The 13,279-nt window shown below is 39.3% G+C and overlaps 1 protein-coding gene across 1 annotated transcript in view; it reads left to right on the top strand.

The window, feature by feature from the left end:
- Positions 1-974: 974 nt before the first annotated feature.
- Positions 975-13,279, top strand: part of LOC128468356 (uncharacterized) — a 29,383-nt gene continuing 17,078 nt past the window's right edge. Inside the window, exons 1-7 of the mRNA XM_053450047.1 lie at positions 975-1,023; positions 1,564-1,634; positions 6,533-7,015; positions 12,276-12,317; positions 12,411-12,446; positions 12,917-12,958; positions 13,040-13,084. Coding sequence (XP_053306022.1) covers positions 1,586-1,634; positions 6,533-7,015; positions 12,276-12,317; positions 12,411-12,446; positions 12,917-12,958; positions 13,040-13,084 — 697 coding nt within the window. The 5' untranslated portion in view covers positions 975-1,023; positions 1,564-1,585. The remainder of the gene's footprint in view (positions 1,024-1,563; positions 1,635-6,532; positions 7,016-12,275; positions 12,318-12,410; positions 12,447-12,916; positions 12,959-13,039; positions 13,085-13,279) is intronic.

Raw genomic sequence — 13,279 nt, forward strand, 5'->3', positions numbered from 1 at the left:
TGCGCACACCACCTAAGAAAAATTAGAGGCAACATTGCTTGTGAGGGCTTGCAAGGTTATGCAACCTTATTTTTTATTTTGCAAATTACAAACAACGGCATGCAGATTGAGTGTGTACTTGCATGCTCCTGCCTACAACTTGCAACCTCTTCTGTCATATAACATTTTAGAAATGGGGGTCCCCAGGAACCTAATATTAACCAATGGGGGATTACAACTGAGATAAAATGTTGGCCCATAGCTTATGACAGCTTTTACTCAGTATTTTCTGTTGAGCTATTCCTCATTTCTGTATCTCAAAGAAAGCTGAGTGAAGTTCTCAATGAAGTGTCTGCATTGGTTTCATTATTCAGTCCTGCATGGAACTTTTCTGGCATTCAACTTGTCAGTTTAATATTACGTTTCTCCTGAAACCACAATTAATTAATCCTTTGTGAGTTTGTCTCAATCAGTGTTTATTTACTTGCCAAACAGCCCCTTCCAATGTTTCTAATAAACTGTTTTATGGAACATTAATTATCCCTTTTTGTAAAAGTGAATCAGGGTCCCAAGTCTCTTAAGATGTCATTCATAAGCATTAAAAAAAGCTAATCTTTGTTGTTTTGTATTTAGATATATCATGTCCTTGAGAGCAAACCACTCGCTAAGATTGAGGATTGCAGAGATAGATGGGTCAGCTCAGTTGCTGGGAAATTCCAAGTTTGACTTAAAAACCAAAGGTTACTTTCTATGCAAACAATGAGATACAGAACTTCCTTGATGTTTCAGATGCTTTAAAGAGTTATTTTGAATAATTCACATAATGTAAAAGAAAGGAAAAAAATAAAATACCGTAAAGAACACAATGAATAAGAATACGGCACTTCTCAGTAGTAGGAATGTTGTGACGAGAATGATATTCGAGAAGCTACAAGGAAGTAAAATACAATAAACAATCTATACATTTCCCTGATGTTGCGTTTACCCAACTTATTTCACAGCTACCACTCACAACTGATCTATAAAAGACATAGCTATACAGCTGTAAGTAGAAATACTTCTGATAAATTATTTTCAGCATAATATTTTCTTTATCATTTGTAATCACTTTAACATTCTAAACAAAGTCAGACTTCTTGTACCTTTAATTTATTTATTGTCTTGGTGCTTTTAATTGTGTGTCAGAGTAACATTCAAAGCAAAGAACAAATGGATGTTTGGAGGATTTTGAAAACCGATTGTAAAAGATACCTGGTCAGAGAAATTTAGGAAAAGACTAGTATAGTTAACAGCTCCAAGTAAGTGCATTTATATGTGTGGCTACTATCTGTAAGATATGGCATTCAGATTTTCCCCTTTCAATGGAACTAATTCTCATGAAAACCTTCAGAACTCTTTAAATGTAATATACATGCTGCTACATGTTTATGTAGTTGTATTTTGTGTATGTTCACTTGGGCAATAACCAATAGCTCCTCCTCAAGTCTCAAATAAACAGTTTGATCGATAACCATATCAGGCTAACCAATTGTCCTAGGCATTGCTGTATTGGATGAGTTATTAAATGTGCATGCATATTTACAGAAGACGCAATCCACTCTGAAATATGGATACTGATAGAGGAAAATGTGCTAACTGTGGGCAAGACGAGACTGGTAAGTACAAATATATAAAAGTTATAGGTTAACAATATATATATACATATCACACACTCTTAAAATTTGGTGATTCAACCTTATATATTTACGTTACCGCCCCCCCATTTTTTTTTGTTACACACTAAACACACGCACACTTTGGAATTTGATCCATAACATTCCATCCTATACAACATTTAGCTCATTTTCTTTTCTACTTTTTTTTCTTGCCCCTCTTTCTCTTTGCTACAGACTTCTTACATGGGCAATGCTTGAATTTGATCCATACAATTCCGTCCAATATACAATCGATATACCATATTTGTTCGGTTAAAAGTTTTATATTTGAGGTCGCTGCAGGGGACCTGGATCCTCCTCTCTGGTAACCTCTGCTGCTGCCAGCAGTTCCTCTGGTGCTTCTATGATGGAGCACCGGAGTGACATTATCTTACAGTGCTCCAACATAGAAGCCCGGCGGAAGTGCCGGCAGCAGTGGAGGTTGTCTGTGCACATTGCGCAGATGTTCACCGCCTTCCAGAGAGGAGAATCCCCGTAGCGTTGCAGGGAACCTGGATCCTTCCTAGCAGCTGGTGAACTTCCACAGGAGCTTCTATGACAAAGTACCAGCGTGACATGACCTTCCGGTGCTCAGTCGTAGAAGCCCCGGCAGAACTAACGGGCAGCAGAGGTTATCTACGAGCATTGCGTAGACGTCCACCGGCTGCCCCCACTAGACACAAGGGAGTCTGAAGCACAGGGGAAAAGTCTAGGGATGTATTGATAAGTCAGGTGGGGGATATAAGGCATTTCTGGAGGCAGAGTGGCATATAGGGGATTATTTGACATATCAGGGAGGCAGAGTGGCAAATAGGGAAGCAGGGTGGCATATAGGGAGTTAAAAGGCATATCTGGGAGGCAGAGTGGAGTATAGGGGGTATAAGGCATATCTGGCAGCAGAGTGGCATAAAGGGGGTATAAGGCATTTCTGGGGGACAGAGTGGCAAGCCTGGGGGCAGATGTGCATAACTGGGAACAGGTTGGAAAATAAAAGGAAATAAAAACAAAAAATATGTTTTCTCAATCATAGTTTTTATTAAATATGAAAAAATAGTTTACATGTGAAATATTTACTAGTGAAACTTTTCTTCCTATGGGGTAGTCTTATATTCAGGCTTTTTCTTTTTTTTTCCTAAATTAATATTCAAATTTTGGGCAGTCGTCTTTCAATCAAGCAAATACAGTAATTTAGTTCAGTTTTTTCTTTTTGCACTTCTTACACACGCACTTTTGGAATCTGTTTTTGTTGCATTTTTGGTGATTCTCATTTGAAAACAGATAAATGACTGCTTTACTCTGTGCGCTCTGGTGCTATGTCTCTTAACTGCCTTCAGTGCTATATCAGTATTACTGAACCACTAACTATATATAACATTATAATATAACATCATTATACATTCTGTTTAAAATAAACAATTGGTGCAAACATATCTAGAATTAAGTCTATCCAGCATAATACAATATTCTTTGGACAACATCTTGTGTCACTTTAAATCTCTGTTGGAGTTTGCCGAGAATAGTTATAATACACAGTAAATAATAACATTCTGCTTGACTTTCAAAAACAAAAACATATATTGAACTGATTCTGGATACCAGAATAAGGCTTATACATAAGGTCTCTATTGCTTTACTAGCCACAGCCTACTTCATATTTAAGAAACTGTTTAACCAGGCGCACCTAATGGAAAATAACCAACTGCCTTTATTTTGTTAATCTGCCACCATCCTACAGTTACTGTAGTTTACAATAAACATTATACAAGGCCTGTCACAGCAGATGATCCGCAGGGGTCCGTTTTAACCCCTTCAATCCCAGGGGTTTTTGGTACCTCAAAGCCCGGAGCAATTTTGCCATTTTTGGGGTATGTCGGTTTAGCGATTATTCTATTTTCCTGTGAATAGTGCACCCATGTAAACTATGTATTGTTTTTTCAAGGAGAGATAGACCTTTCGTTTGATACCATAGTTGGATGATTAGCTGAAAATTTAGAATGAGAAATTTTGTAAAAACTAGCGAAGATTAGAAAAAAAAAACTAATTTTTTTTACATTTTCCCTCTGAATCCTCACAAAATTAGGTAAAGTGATGGAAAATCCCCTCCAAGTTTATCAATTCAGGTGTCCTGATTTCAGAAATACCTAATTTATATAAATTTTCCAGACTTTCCCAGCACCAGGGAGCTTACTATAAGGTGTACAATTTTGTATACTTTTTATGTCTATGGCTTAATGGGTTTGGGGGTTGTGAACGGGGGCAGGAGGGTTATACTGGCTAGATGTTATGCTAGGGCAATGGGAAGTAAGGTTTTTTAATATTTTTTTATTATCTTTTTTTATATATTTTTTTAATTTTTTTTTATTTTCATTTTTTTATATTTGTTTTGTATTTTTTTATATATTTTTTTAAACACAGAAATGGTTAGAGGTCCTCTTAGGGACCTCCTGAACATGCCAGTGATGTCACAATGACATCACAGCTCACATTATAATTTTTTTTAGTATTATTTATATTATTATTTTAATGATTTATTTAATATTATTTTTTTAATGAATTAACTTTTTTTTTTCAGCTTTTCTCTTTCAGGACGGGAGGGGGGGTGAGAGACATGGTTTCTCACTCCCCTCCCCGCGATCCCTCTGCGCCGATCACACTGTGATCTCTATGCAGGTCCTCACAGACCTGCATAGAGATTGCAGCGTCTCTGTGCCTCATCGGAGGGCAGGATATCCCCGCAGCCTGGCTGGTTTCTTCTTCTCTCGCACGGTTAAAAAGGGCATGCATTGGGCATCTCTCCACCGCAAAACCCCCTTATTTTGTTCAATAGACACTGGTCTGCGGCATATATGTTACTGCCAGTAACTTTTGATTTGTACTTTGTCACAAGTCACAAGTCTATGGAAATTGAATTTTGAATGGTGCTCTAGTACTAGTAGTTCTCCATCTCCTATATCTGCTCTCCCCTTTTCGTACTTTTTTTTTTCTTTCTTTCTCTCTAAGAAAATCCTACCCATAGGCAGCACTCTGCATGCAAAATTAATCTTCCCCAGCAACAATTGCAAGTGTCGAAGCTGCACCTTCTGCAACTTATCCGTCGGCATCCTACATTCCATAGCCCTGGAATCAATCTAGATTGCTAGGAAACTCAGACACGAGGAGGGACCCTCAGTCTTTGACCCCCAAAACTCTGCATTACCCTCTGGACCTTCTCCAACAGGCTGAGACAGTCCCCCAAATCTGAAGAACCGATACACAAAAAGTCATCCAAATAGTTGAGAATGGACGACACTCCCGACTCCTCCCTGACCACCTATTCCAGGAAAGTGCTAAAATATTCAAAATAAAAACACAATATCGAGCATCCCATGGGGGGATTTTATCAACATAAAATTGGCCCTCAAACTGACATCCCAGCAGGTGGTGACACTCCGGATTGACTGGTAACAGCCGAAAAGCTGCTTGCGTGTCAGACTCAGCCATGAATGCACCCCTGCTTGCGGCCCTCCGTATTCAAATTGCCTCATCGAACAACGTGTAGGGAACCCTACACTACTCAGCTGAATGTCATCATTAACTGAACCCCTAGTGGGTAAGACAATTGGTGAATTAATCTGAACTTGCGTGGCTCCTTCTTGGGTATCACCCCCAACGGAGACACTCTTTAATTGGCCATGGGAGGAGACAAAAAATGGACCAAAGCCACCTCTTTAGCCAACTTATCCCTTACCACACTAGGAACATCCAAAACTGAAAGCAAAAGAAGGGTGGTCCACAAAGGGGATCGAAAACCCTCGATAAAACCCTTCCACAAGATCCACACCGCCTTGCGGTTTTTATACCGGCTTAGCCATGGCTGCATTGCGCCAACCTCTATTGGGGTCGTCGCCCTTCCCTCCCATATCACCACGGTCACCACCTCTTCCTCAACGGAAACATGTGAACAATCACAGCAAGAGCATTCATGCATAAACCAACATGCAGTACCGCATTTGCATTGTCCTTTGTTAAACTGGTAGTAACACCCCTTCTGATGTTGCCTGACCGAAGACGCCTTAGTGCTTCCCCCCCCAGCCGCCCCAAGAAAGTACGAAAACCCTCCCTGATGTGTAATTGGGCGAGTCATTATGGGCAGCTACAAGCCAATATCAATCTGATCCCACCAGATGGATGATCACACCGTTAAGCATTGGCGGAACTGCTTGTGATATCGCCACCATCCCAGACCCTTGTTAAAGAGTTAAACTCACTCCCTGTACAGACCTTTAAAATCTTGCAAAAACTCATAATACCAATTGTGACCATAAACCAAAGAGGGCAAACAATAGTATGATATTGCAAACTGACCATTTAATAAGGATACAAATACAAAGAAAATATGACTCACAAAAGAAGCTCCGTTTTACCATAACATACAGAGCCACCATGGATGTCTTGAAACCTGTACTTGAATCCACCAAGATAAATGTGAAAGAAGTTGCAGCTTTCAGGGCTCCAGATGCCCACATGCAGCGGGGAACACACACAAACATCACACAGTCCCATGACAATTGTGCTCACGTAATCCACGGGACTCCAACCACCCAAAGCATTTCACTCATTGGCTTCCTAACGGTAATAAATTAAAAGCTTCCAGAAAATCTGGACGAGCTTCCAAGTGGTTACATTAAGGAGAGGAAGGGGCAAAGTATTGGTTAACTTGATAGAACATATGCCCTATGCTACAAAATCCTAGATACTATACAGTGATATATAGTTTCCTGTAAACAGTATTTAATAAAGCCACGATAGGTTGTGAAGATCCATTAGACGCCTAGTGGTAAAGATTTCCCATCTAATGCTGTTCTATTTTCTTTTCGCAGGTAAAATGATATTCCACGATATATATTGTTATGATGTCTACATATTATCACCACAGTGTCCTCATACTCCAAACCAGTGTAAAATTGATTTTTACATGGCTGAAAAAATTGTCAAACCTCTGGAAGAGGAAGGCTATAACTGTTACTATGGTTCGAGAAACATTCCTGGAGGAAAAATGCTCATACAGGCAATGAGTTATCCAATATCCATTATCCCAGTTACTGTTGTGCCAGTCTTCCGGGACAGGGAATTTTCTGCTCTTCGGAATTTAATACTAAGGCCAAAATACCTGGATAGGGTGGTATTCATTTTATTTGATTCTACACAAATATTTCCTCTAGTGTCACAGAACACTTATTCAATACACGTGGATGATAAATTCCTTCTACCGAAGTTGATTGAAACTATTAGAAGTAAAACCCAGCAATTACCACTGGAGGAGAGGAAAATGAAGTATGAGAGAATGAAAGAAAATGATGAAGGTAAGAAATGTGTCAATTTCATGAATATAGGCAGAATAAATAAGGAGGTAGACACATAAAAGGAATGGGAAAATATAAAAAAAATATTTAAAAAATACTTAGAAACTGCAGAGATGCAGCTTCCTACATTCACCATAGTCTTTTGTGCCACTAATTAGCTATTTGAAACAGTCAATCAGTGTCAGGAAAGTGCTCCCACTGAAAACAATAGGAGCACTTTTAGCATATGCACCCCTCCCAGAGCATTCACAGAACCAGCGCTGGAGCTGCCTGGGCTGGCCATCTGGCACATCGGGCAATGTTGGCCAGGTGGGTCACTGACCAACATTGCTTCATATGCACCTGATCTCCCACTAGATCGGTAGATCAGGTGCTGCAGTCACCAGCTGGATATGTCTGGTCCCATGTTACATGAGCAAAAAAATATAGTGTGATGGGACCGGCCCGTACTCTGACACCTGCCAGATGCTGCTTCTGTCTCCCCATAGCCACCAAGAATACAAGACTTTGGTTGTCAGGTGGAGCTAGCGTCGAAGACAGCAGGAAACACCGCTCCTCAGGAACCTCGGTGGCACTGTAGCATAGCAATACAGTTCTCTACTGTCCTGACAAGGAAAGCGCTGAGACATACCCCAATAACAAGACAGAACTCGTATGGAGGGTAAACCAGAAACTAACTTTATTGGAAATAGCACAGATATTTATACAGACAACATAATTGGAACAGTATAATCCCATCATCCACCAGACAGCCTTGCGCCTCTATACAGTTCTACAGCCAGCAATGCCCACCCAACAAAAAGTCACTATTTGGGGGGAACCAAAGGGAGTGGCATTAATTCCGGGGTACCAATGGAGAGCTCAGGGTCTGAGGATGTTATGTTCCAAAAAGCATCTTGATCCGATGTTGGTACCCTAAGCGACAGCGTTGAAAACTTCCCCGGGAATAATCCACACGCTAGACGTGCCAGAGTTCCTTAGCCGTGGCTGGATAAACCCTGGTCCTAAAGATGGGTAATAAAACCAGGGTTCCCAAATAAGCTCCCTCTCCGTAACCACCTCCGAGTGTTAGTATAACCCCAAAAGAGCAATGTGGTGGGACAACGGATGTCCATAGTGACGCAGTTCCAATTGTCGGCAGGCATCGTCACGGTTCCTAGCCGCCGTACAGTTCAATAAATTTAAGGCTAGGTCCCGGTCAGGCGTATGGAGCATTTCCGAACATATAGAGACCCCATAGCTGGCAAGTTCATGGGAGCCTGGTTAGGGCAGACCAGACAGGGTTTTCCAGTCACCCTGTGCCCCCCAATGAGCAATGGTACTGGGTAGAGGGGCAAGGAGTGTCCCCAGGAATCCATCAACTCAAAACTCCCCCTCCCAAACTCAAATATACCCTTATGTGTCCTCAGCCTCAGGGGGTTACCGTGACACATAGTGTGTGCCAAGGCCCTCTCATTATCTACAGAATACCCTAATGTGTTTGCAAAGGGGCACCAGATACATTTAAAGGGGCCTCTAAGCTATCCTATGCATTAACATATAAATGGTGGCTGGAGTGTAACATTAGATTAGGGCCTACACGCCCAGCTATGAAGGACATATGCAGCAGCACTTTAAACCTTTCCCAACAAAAAGCTGTATGATTGCTCAATAGGAGCAATTGTGCAGGATTGACCACCCCCCATAGGCAGCTTCAGAGAGCTGGGTTTGAGGGTTTCTTTGGTTCCCAAATGTGGTTAAATTAAAGGATATAAAATTTGTTGAAAATGACACGGCTCGACCTCTCGCACTCAAATGGTTAAAGGTGAACTCACACCATACTTTTATATCTTTTAGTTATTGTCCTGTGACTACAATGAAAACATATGCAATGTTTGTTGAAAAGTCTCATAAATAGTAACGTTTCAATTTTTTTTCTATATTTTATGTAAGTACTCACGTACCCATGATCCCTCTGCTCTTTGTTGAACCAGTTCCTGTGACCTGGAAGTCATTACATTACACAGAGTCAGTTGCGTCACACATGACATAGGGTACAACAAATAAATATTTATGCTGCTAATGTACTTATACAAGTCACATATTTTCCAAGAATAGCAAAATGCATCTTTAATTTCGACAATACTCTGAATTCACGTTTGGTGGGTCTGGTGTCCGCTGGGGCTATTGTGTTTGAACTCTGTCTAGGAAAGGCAACACATAATTGGAGCCAGGACCGTCCCTAGTAGGGTGCGGGGCCAATGGCGACTTGACTTTTGTTGGAACCTCAACTGATGACAATGCCACGTACCTACCTAAAGTGCTGAGAACACAAGAGACTGTCTTTTTCTCATTATGGTCTCTCAACAACTAGGTGCTTTGTTAAGTTCCAAAAAGATCTAGGGCTAAAGTGTGGTGTGCCAAAACGTTTACCTGACTTTTCTGAAATTCCTTTTTGTATATATGCATGTAATAGTACTTATTTAATAAATGTTATTAATAGTTTTATGTAACAATAACTTATATCGTTACCGAGTTGCTTTTGACCTTAGAGTGCTTGAGGCTTCCTGGTATAATGCGTGGTCACGAATTTACACTAGAAGAAAGGAGGTTTAGTCTAAGGCAAAGTAAAGGGTTTTTACAGTTAGGACGATAAGGATGTGGAATTCTCTGCCTGCAGAAGTAGTTTTATCAGTCTTTACAGCCGTTTAAACAGCAACTGGATGAATACTTGCAAAAACATAATATTCAGGGATATAATTTTTAAATTGGGAAACAGCTTCTTGATCCAAGAAGAGATATGACTGGCATTCTGGGGTCAAGAAGGTTTTTTTTCCCCTAGTTTGTTGCAAAATTGGAAAGTGCTACAAACTGGATTTTTTTGCCTTCTTTTGGATCAACAGCAATTACCAGATGTAGGAAAGGCTGAACTTGATGGACGCATGTCTTTTTTTCAGCCTATGTAACTATGTTCCTCTAAGAGTAGCCAGGTGTCCCTGTCTCTGCAATGTTTTGTACAACTGAAAGGTGCATCTACTAACCCTAGGCCAACCTATTCCAGATGCCACTAACTCTAGGCTCACTCCTAACACTCTAACACCATACGCTGACACACACTCACATTAATGCCATACCTTAACACCCCCCCTCCTGCACACTCATGCTAACACAATACTGTCACATCATCACATTGTGTCAATAGGCAGGCTGCTGCCAGCTGGCAAGGGGGTGCAGAGCGTCGAGTAACTACCCACTTTTGGTCTCCTGTGCGTTCCCAATGGCTTGTGATGCCCCCTAGGAGGCAGGCCCGTGACACGCATCAAGAGGCGGGGCTTCCTTGGTGCAAGCTTTAAAAATCTGTAAGTGCAGCTTACAACTGGTGTTGTGTATTGTGCTTTTGCTGCAGACTTCTGTTATCAGATTTTGACCCTTGGCTTGGATATGTGATTTTGATTTGGCTTGAGTATTTCTGTGTATAGACATGGACTGGCTGACTACCTGTGCCGTGTACTGACTTGTTGATTGGCTTGTACACTTACCGGCTTTGTGTACCGAACTCTAGCTTATTCTTTTTTTTTATTTATTTTTTTTATTGATTATTTATAAATAACAATACGAACATATACATAGTACATAAGACATTTCATTCTTACATCGTACGAATAATATTACTGAAATAAATTTTATAGCATTCAAAGTTCAAGACGGTGACAAGACCAAGTCATCAAAGGGGAAAGGAGAGAGATAGTGATAATATTTTTAAACATAGTAATAATATAGAAATTGCCAGGGTTATGTGGGGAAAAAAAAAGTAAATAAATAAAAAGAAAAAAAATAATAATTTTTAATGTGTTTAGTCATTTATAGAGATCCATCTATACCATGGAGACCATATTGCATCATAATTCTTAATGTTATTGTGGGTTCGATAGAAATGTTTCTCCATTGTATGTTGATAGTTTATCTGGGATAAGATCTGGGACCATGATGGAGATTGATCCAATTTCCATTACCTTGCTATACAGATTTTGGTTGCTGCCAAGATATTAATTGCCAAGTATGATTTCGCTTTATTCTCCCAAGGTAGGTCTATGTGGAAAAGAAAAGTTTGCGGAGACAATGTCAAGTCCGTCCCAAATAGACATTTAAATAGGCTAGTAATTTCAAATCTCAGATTTAGAAGTTTGTCACACTCCCACCAAATATGTATCATAGACCCCAATTCTGATTTACATCTCCAACACTTATTAGAGGTAGCATTATACATTTTATGTAATGACATTGGAACATAATACCATCTATGAAGGAGTTTATAATATTGTTCTTGAAGGTTTATACAGTGTATCGCTTTCCTTAAGTTATTCCAAGCTTCACACCATATATCAAAAGGGTAAAAAAAACCCAGATCTCTTTCCCATTTCAAGATGGTATTTGGTTTATCCAAAGTAAGCTCTTGGTCCAATATATTTCTTAACCGCTTTATTAGATTTTTTTTTGTAATGCTTACTTATAAACTTGTCTAAGTTAGTCGAACTCTAGCTTATTCTAACAATCCCTATTCTAACAATTAACAGCAGGCATCCTGAACATCTCGGCTTTAATTCATTTCTGGATCCTGCTAAGCCTTGCCCTAACACTCAGTGACCAAATATACCTGCCTACATTTGAGCCGCCTCACTGCTGGGATCATCTAAGTCTCTGTCCTCTCTATTTGGGGGTTTAACCCTTTGTTGGAGAGTTTCAGGTAGAAGAACTTCTGCAGTGAGTGCTCATGGTGACAGCAGACCTCACACATACACTCACATGCACATAGGCTAAAACCATCCACAAAAAAAATGAGCGCTGTACAGTAACCAAAACTCACTAACACACATATATAATATAATAATAATAATAATACAAATACACATAAATATGCACTCATCTCTACCCATGTCTTCTCCTTTTCTTACCTTCAGTACAACATAGTTGCTAATCATCTGATCCCTAAAACAACTGTCTGTTAATTGGATAACAAATAATTATATATAATGAGATGTTCTAAAGAGTGTAATATTAGTATCATTCATCAAGTTGCTTTCAAGTTGTTGTATAGGTGCAGAGAGTAAATGGTAAACAATCAAACTCTCAAGTTACAATATTATAATGAAATTACAATAAAATGCACATTACAGTATATTACACTATACAATAAAGGTGTGTTTTGTGCAATGCAAGTTAATTTAAAAAAGTATATTTATATATATATATATATATCTGTGTTTTCTTTTCTGTGCACCAGAATCGACTGTGTCTTCCACTACATCAGACTTTCACAGGCAGAGTAAGTAAGTTTTGTTGACTTATCCAAAGCTTTTCTTTACTACTGGTCTTATATACCTTTAATGTAATTTCTCTATTATTCTCTACCTTGCAGTTTCATTTAGAAGGTCAAATAGATCTGCAAAGTCTGGTAAGTAGGGCTTCCAGGTATCTCAGTTTCTTCCAAAATAATTTTATTATTCCGTTCTTATCGTTACAGTATATATGTTTTTAAAGTTCAACTTACAAAAGGTTTAAGAAAGGAATGCGTACACAGACAGCAAATACTATTGAAGCATAGATTTGGGGGATTGGCTCACACACTATAACCATAAATTGCTTAGGGCACCACTACTTTAAAGTACTTGTTCACATCCACATAATACTGCCCAAGAAAGCTAGTGCAATCAATATATATAGTTACAAATGTAAAAGCAAAATTATTGCTCGAATTGCAGAATAAATGTTTGGCTCACTGCAAAAGCACTAAAATATTGCATTTTACACATATATATATATATATATATATATATATGTGTGTGTGTGTGTGTGTGTGTGTGTTTATTGGGATTCATTTATACATTACAGCAACAGCTAATTGTTTAATTTTCTTTGCTGCAGACTTCACTATTTCTTCAACTATATCAGAAGTTCACAGTCAGAGTAAGTAAATTTTAAAAGGTTATTAGGTTATTTTACTGGCAGTATTATGTCCCTAATTTTCTATTCATCTCTACCTTGTAGTTCAATTCAGAAGAACCAGCATTGCCTTTCCAGAAATACATCTAGGTAACACAATTTCTTTTGGAAAGAATAATCCTTAATACATGTCTAACGTAAAACAAAAGTAGCTGTAGCTCCTGTAGCTTCTTGGCAGACCATCAGGAACTCTCACATGAATCAGTGCTGCAGTTGAATGGCAGTGTGTACAGCAGATGTGTTTGGCTGGATGCATCTCCAGCAAACCAAGGTGATGGAGGGGGA

The sequence above is a fragment of the Spea bombifrons genome, chromosome 11 (genome assembly GCF_027358695.1).
Source record: "Spea bombifrons isolate aSpeBom1 chromosome 11, aSpeBom1.2.pri, whole genome shotgun sequence".
NCBI lineage: Eukaryota > Metazoa > Chordata > Amphibia > Anura > Pelobatidae > Spea > Spea bombifrons.